The 6,826-nt window shown below is 52.8% G+C and overlaps 2 protein-coding genes across 2 annotated transcripts in view; one reads left to right on the top strand and one right to left on the bottom strand.

Annotated features, from left to right (window-relative positions):
- Positions 1-949: 949 nt before the first annotated feature.
- On the top strand, positions 950-2,529 carry LOC123157007 (ribonucleoside-diphosphate reductase small chain). The gene has a single exon (XM_044575228.1). It carries the CDS (start codon positions 1,280-1,282, stop codon positions 2,297-2,299), a length of 1,020 nt encoding a protein of 339 aa, XP_044431163.1. The 5' UTR covers positions 950-1,279; the 3' UTR covers positions 2,300-2,529.
- A 3,451-nt stretch (positions 2,530-5,980) lies between these two features.
- Positions 5,981-6,826, bottom strand: part of LOC123158955 (uncharacterized) — a 5,725-nt gene continuing 4,879 nt past the window's right edge. Inside the window, exon 2 of the transcript XR_006479408.1 lies at positions 5,981-6,635. The gene's annotated coding sequence lies outside the window, so the exon portion shown is untranslated. The remainder of the gene's footprint in view (positions 6,636-6,826) is intronic.

Here is a 6,826-nt window from a genome sequence, read left to right as displayed (position 1 = left end):
CACTAGCATGAGCTACGCGGGGGAGGGGGGGAGGGGGTGTTGACGCCGGGGGATGCAGCAAACCAACATGATGCTGGAACAAGGGCGTCCACAAAAAAGCTCGAGCTGGCGGCTGCTATCAGCATGGTCACCAATCGCTAGAACCGTCATCGCCGTTTTGCTACGAACCTGCCAACACTTTGCTAGAACTGGTGTCAGCGTTTGCTGCAACCTGCGAGGCGACGTGCTGGAACCGGTGCCCACTAGTGCCGGAATCGAAACGCGCCCTCACCTGCGACGTGGATTTTGCTGGAACCGGCTAGCTCTTTTGCTACAATTGGACTTTTCGGAGTTTGCTGCTATGTTTTTTGGGTGATCAGTGTTTTTTTGCTTTAACTGACCACCAGAGATTTCTGTTCGTTGATTTCTTCCCTGGAACACGGCGGTGTTAGTAGATGACGACGGCGAACCGGGGCTTGTGACGCGAGAGAGGCTGCAAGCATGACGATCCAGCACTGGAGCAAGCCGTCATTAGAACTGCATCCATGATGATCGTGCGCTCGGGACCCACAGGCAACCATGCTGCAATCCCCGTGGCCACGTGGCTGGCCCTCGCCGGTGCTCGTCGCCCACAGCCACGACAACGGGGTAGACACTATCTTTTGATGTATGGAAGCGACAAGGGGGTGGGGGGTGGAGAAGCAGTGCTCTGCGGATGGTGAACGTAGAAGAAGACACAAGGAGAGATGACCCGGTCCAATGGTTGCAGGCTACCAAATCGGGTGGCTGCGCGGTTGGGCCGGTCGACCGGCGCTGCCCTTCTTGCTTTGGGCTGAACAGGCCCCGGGCCACATCAGTCAACTATAGCAAGCACCAAGCCCAGTCTCGAGATACTTCCAGCGCCCCCATTTTTACCAAACCGCCCCCGTTCGCTCACGCGAAACCTAGCTTCCTAAAATAAACAACACGTGAGCAACCGCACCCTCTGCCGCCCCTTCCCTCCACCTCTCCCTCCTTTCTTCCCCCCGAAAACTTCAAATCACCCGGCAAAAATCGAAACTTTTCCCCAATCTTCCGCCGCACGGCGCCTTCCCCCGCGCCCGCTCCTCCTTCCCTCCCAAGGAGCCGCCAAATCCTTTCCAATTCGAAATCTTCCCTCCCGATCCCACCCTATAAACCTCCTCCAACCCCCGCTCCATTCCCCCACACCAGAACCACCGCCAGTCCCATCTCCCAAATCCCTACGCAGAAATCCTTCCCACATCGAGGCCAGCGCCGCCGCCGCCGCCGAATTCCAAAGATGCCTGCCGCCCTCTCCATGGTGCCCGCCTGCGACGCGGAGGAGCCGCTCCTGGCGGAGTCGTCGGACCGCTTCTCCATGTTCCCCATCCGGTTCCCGCAGATCTGGGAGTTCTACAAGAAGGCGGTGGCCTCCTTCTGGACCGCCGAGGAGGTGGACCTCTCCTCCGACGCGCGCCACTGGGACACCACGCTCTCCAACGACGAGCGCCACTTCATCTCCCACGTGCTCGCCTTCTTCGCCGCCTCGGACGGCATCGTGCTCGAGAACCTCGCCTCCAGGTTCATGTCCGACGTGCAGGTCGCCGAGGCCAGGGCCTTCTACGGCTTCCAGATCGCCATCGAGAACATCCACTCCGAGATGTACTCCCTGCTCATCGAGACCTACATCCGCGACGACGTCGAGAAGGACCGCCTCTTCCGCGCCATCGACACCATACCCGCCGTGCGCCGCAAGGCCGACTGGGCCCTGCGCTGGATCGACGGTGGGGAGCGCTTCGCCGAGCGCATCGTCGCCTTCGCCTGCGTGGAGGGCATCTTCTTCTCGGGCTCCTTCTGCGCCATCTTCTGGCTCAAGAAGCGCGGGCTCATGCCGGGCCTCACCTTCTCCAACGAGCTCATCTCCCGCGACGAGGGCCTGCACTGCGACTTCGCCTGCCTCCTCTACGACATCCTGCGCGGCAAGCTGGACGAGTCACGCGTCTTCGAGATCGTCTCCGAGGCCGTGGACATCGAGAGGGAGTTCGTCTGCGACGCGCTGCCCTGCGCGCTCGTCGGCATGAACGGCGACCTGATGAGCCAGTACATCGAGTTCGTCGCCGACCGCCTGCTCATGGCGCTGGGCTGCAAGAAGCTGTACAACGCCACCAACCCGTTCGACTGGATGGAGCTCATCTCCCTGCAGGGCAAGACCAACTTCTTCGAGAAGCGCGTGGGCGAGTACCAGAAGGCGTCCGTCATGTCCAACCTCAACGGCGGCGCCGCGACCCAGCACGTCTTCAGCATCGACGAGGACTTCTGATCAGTCCGATGATAATATGCAATCTCCATTACCAATGGCTCGCTCGCTCGCTCGCCCCCCGCGTCTGGTTGCTCCTTAGTCCTAGTAGTAGTAGCGGTGATACATGTGTGCTGGGTGCTCCACAATGTTTTTATTTACTGTTATTTCGCTGTCTCTTATTGGTGATGTACTGATGTATTGTAATGAATCAAGGTATTGCTTCTGAATAAATAAACATCTTGTGCTGCCCCTGTTTGAGGAATTGTTTCTGCAAAGCATGCCAACCTGCGGACGCGCAGACGATGTTCGACGAAATGCGCGTGCCGGTCCGTGGGCGCGCGGAGGGCGTTCGACGAAATGCGCGTGCCATCCCGTGGGCGCGCAAGGCGTTCGAAAGCCTCGGCGGATAGGGTTCCCAAGGATTACGTAGGGTTTTAGTTAGGGGCGCAGAGGGGACCGATCCTCTGTGGCCCGATTGCGGCGCGCCAGACGTGATGCAGGCTTGGCCCCACTATTTTGCACGAAATCTTGGCTTTTTTTGCACGAAATCTTGGCTGTTTCGTCGCAGACTTGGAGTACAATATCAGAGACGCTTGGATTTATTTGGCTGTTACGTAGCGGAGGAATCTACCGTATGGAAAATGAGATCTTGGGCGGTAACTTTTTGGGCCAAAAAGCAAGATCCTCTGAACGTGATATGGGCTGGGTAGTACTACTGTACGGTACATCAAAATGTCGTGTCTAATGCAGGTTTGCGTGACAGCTGACTGACAAGCAAGCGATCTGCGATCGGGCACTTTGTTGTGAGCGAGGCGCAAAAGTGGCCTCATGTTTCTACGGCGGCCGTGCGCCCACGTCGACGGTGAACCCTACTGCCGCGGCTGATCTGCAACGTCCAAACTGCCTGCCTGTCCCGTTCATTCAGTTTCTTCGGTTATGGCTGTACGAAGCTTGCAGCGTCCAAGTGTCTTTGTAGCAGCACTACCGCTGCTACGGAGAATCAGCCGCGCACACCAGACACAGAGCACGCCCAAACCGAACGCGGCGGGAGGCGGCGGGAACCGGTGGCGCCAAAATGGTTTCGATCGATCGAAGCGCGCGGCGCGGGTCGTGTTCCCTGCCCTGCGGAAACGGGGAAAGCGGAGCATATGTTCGGCGTAGTGCTCGAATACTTTCTGGACTTGTTATTTTTTTTTCTAGGCTGGCATTTTTTTCTTGAGGGGAGGGCTAGCCATTTTCCATGGATTGAACAATGGACCAATGGTGAGCGATCGTCTAACAAGTGGATTCGAATTTCGGAGGCAATTCTTGGTCACTACCACATCATGATCCTCCCAACGTATTCGACTGCGACAAAAAGCAGCCTGTTTTTTTTTTTGATGAAACAAAAAGCAGCCTGTTGTTTCAACTCGGCATCGCTTTGTTTTCTTTTTCTTCTGAAAAAGAAGATAACCCTCGGCTGTCTGCATTAGGAAGATGCACACAACCATATAAAAATAATAAAAAAAAACAGAATCCAACAGCCAAACAAATTTCATGAGGCAACCACAAACAATAAATGAAAAGTATACAACTTCTAGGCTAAGCCTTCAGGAAGAAAACGTCGTGTGTGCGTCGATGATGATGAGTACAGTCGTAGGCCGGCCTCTGGATTTTTATCCCCAAAGCCGCGGTTTCGTCCACTACCTTCAACAAAGACACGCGCAGGCACACGTCGACATATAGGCTAATCAGGAACCTTGTGTTTCCATTGGAGTGCGCATACTCGTCGTTGAAGCCGCCTCTACCATCATCCCTTGTCTGGCTACCGACGCCTAGATAGTCGGATGCCTGTGGAGGAGATACCAAAAGAAAAAGACACCCTATACCGCTTTTCCTCCCGACACTGTCGTATCACTTTAGATCCAACAACAACACGCAAGACTTGTTGCCTCTATAGGAGCCACCGTGCGTAGCACATGCCGACAACAAGTATAACTTGGCGCCTAATGGTGTCCCCCTAGAGGGCCTCTCACCACGACGGCTTCCGACCAGGTGCGCTGGGCCGAGGACCCCTTTTGTCGGTTCACGAGTGGGCCATACTAGACAGTCCATGAACCGAAGACGGAAGGCTCCGGAAAACCTGTCATGTATCCGAAGGTGCTGGATTCAACAGAGACTCTGTTTCTTCGTAAGTAGCAGCCAAGGATGTTGTAACCCTAGAACCCCCTCCCCCGATATCTATATAAACTAGGGGGCAAGGTACATAAAGGACACACAACAATTTCATAGAAGAAAATCAGTATTTGTACTCAATCCAACACAATATTGCCTAACACAGTAAACCTCGTGTCCGTGTTACTATCGTGCCTAGACAGTTAGCTTGGGACCCCCTATACCCCTAGATCTGTCAGATTTAGCTCCGTCATTGGTGGCCCATGCAGATCCTGCTAAGCGATCACCACGGTACGATGGGGATCAAGATTAGCGAGCAGATCGGTGCCGACGCGACCTCGTGCGGGGGCAGATCTTCGTCTTCGGCCGCATCACTCTCTTCTCTAACTCGACCGACCACCTTAGCCAGGTCGAAACCCACGCTCCAGGCTAGATCATTAGATTCGACAACACAGAGTACACCACGGATGCCCGTGGAAAGCTAGTCTTCACACCAAGCTGAGGGTTACCTCGAACCGCTGACTCCAAGCCCGATGCTTAATCCGGCTCAGGTCGAGCGTGAAAATCCTTCATGGGGCCCGACATTGAGTCGGAACCTAAGGTCGCCTCCCACGGCCCTGATGTCAAATCAAACAGAAGTGAAAGGTGAAGAACCGAGATCCATGTCCGATCGAATCTTAGGGAACCTTCCTGTGGTCCCGGTGTCAGATTGGCCCCGAGAAGAACGTGAGAAATTTCCCAACGTTTTTTGCCTAGCTCGTCCTCCAGGATCGATGCTGGACCGTCGACCTCTTGGAACCACGTGATCTCCCTTACCATGACAGTTGCGTCCTTCGCAATCAGACTCCCGGAGGCATGCATCATCTCCTCACTGCCGCCCCTTCTCGCGGTAAATTTGGCACGAGATCCTCTCTTGGTGATCTACTATACCACCCTGCCTCATAAGACGATGTCTTTCACGGATTTGTGGTGACCTCTGCTCGATGGCTCCTATTACTCCTCATCGAGGTCTTTCCTCTATCCTCCTTCTCACAAGTTAGTGGATTTGGAAGCACTGCAATGCCTGTTGTCTTCAACTCGCTGTAGCCCGGTACTACGCAACCGGTGCAGTATATCCAAGAAGACGTGCACCTCTGTGCTAGGGCTGGAGCCACAACATGCTTATCCCCGAGATTTAGGCTTTAGTTCTTCTTCGGGCCGAGCACCCCGCATTCTGCTCTAGCATCCTCAGGTTCGCCAATTTGCGTACGTGTCCCATGATGCTACCCTTGTACCCCTTTCAACTCCTTCTATCAATGCAATGACACACAAGCTTTCGCGTATTCGCGAAAAAGTAATGCAAAATAATAATAATTCAGATAACAAATACTTCTAGTTTCTAAGTGCATAAGTACATAGTACCATCAATATGAAACTTTCAAATATAACAAGATACATGCTCAAGATAATTCCAATAGTCGAACTAAGAACAAGGAACCATGATAAAACCGAACCAAACAACAACCACAACTGACCACAATGGAACTGATCGTACACATGATGGTTTAAACTTTTAGCAATCATGTTCGCTTACCTGACCTAAATTCTCATTTGAGTCTAACTAAGCTAATGGGCCTAGAGCTCTAGATTAATGGGATAAGGAGCTTAAACTCAAACTCCAATCCATTGTAGCATTCCTAAAAGCAGTCACGGTTCAGACTTCAGACATGCACATGCGCTAGTTGTTTCTTGTTTTTCCAACCGGGCATCCCCATTTTCATTAATTGCTTAACGGAAATACAAAGTTCACTGGTATTACAAGCAAGATAGGAGGAGGGAAAGAGAGGGAGGCAAATGGTGCATTGCCAGGAAACCCGCCATGGGTGCTCGACATCGAAACACCTGTTATGAGGCAAAAACCTGAGAGCACAAATAGTTATTTGGGAAACAGACAACCTAACATCAAGGCTGACCAACGCAGAGAAAAGGAGTTTCAGGCTACCAAGACAAAAACGCGCGGCATTCACCAGAGAAGGAACACTTCCACCAAAATAATACTAGTCACGAAGAAGCACTTCAGTAGGTGATCACATCCTAGAAGCATGGTCCAAGTCCAGCGCAACAACTGGAGGTCCAACTGTCGGGCGAGCAACATAGCTCCGTGCATCAGCACTCGATTACCGCCTTGGAACACGTCCTTGTCCGTGCCCTTGAGAAGACCTGCCTAGTACATCATGAAAGAACAAACATTGAAGATTGCCTCAACAGGAGATCACATAGTAGGTTGCTCAAAGGTTATTTTGTTTCTTAGAGTCCAGTATTTCTCTATTCATTTTTATAAGACCTTGAAGACATTTCAGACAATGTGTAAAACAACCTATTTTGAGTTGTCTGAAACGACTTACAGAAGTGAAC

The sequence above is a fragment of the Triticum aestivum genome, chromosome 7B (assembly GCF_018294505.1).
Source record: "Triticum aestivum cultivar Chinese Spring chromosome 7B, IWGSC CS RefSeq v2.1, whole genome shotgun sequence".
NCBI classification, from domain to species: Eukaryota; Viridiplantae; Streptophyta; class Magnoliopsida; order Poales; family Poaceae; genus Triticum; species Triticum aestivum.
Note: the sequence above shows the minus strand (reverse complement) of the source record. Positions and strands in the feature narration are given on the sequence as shown.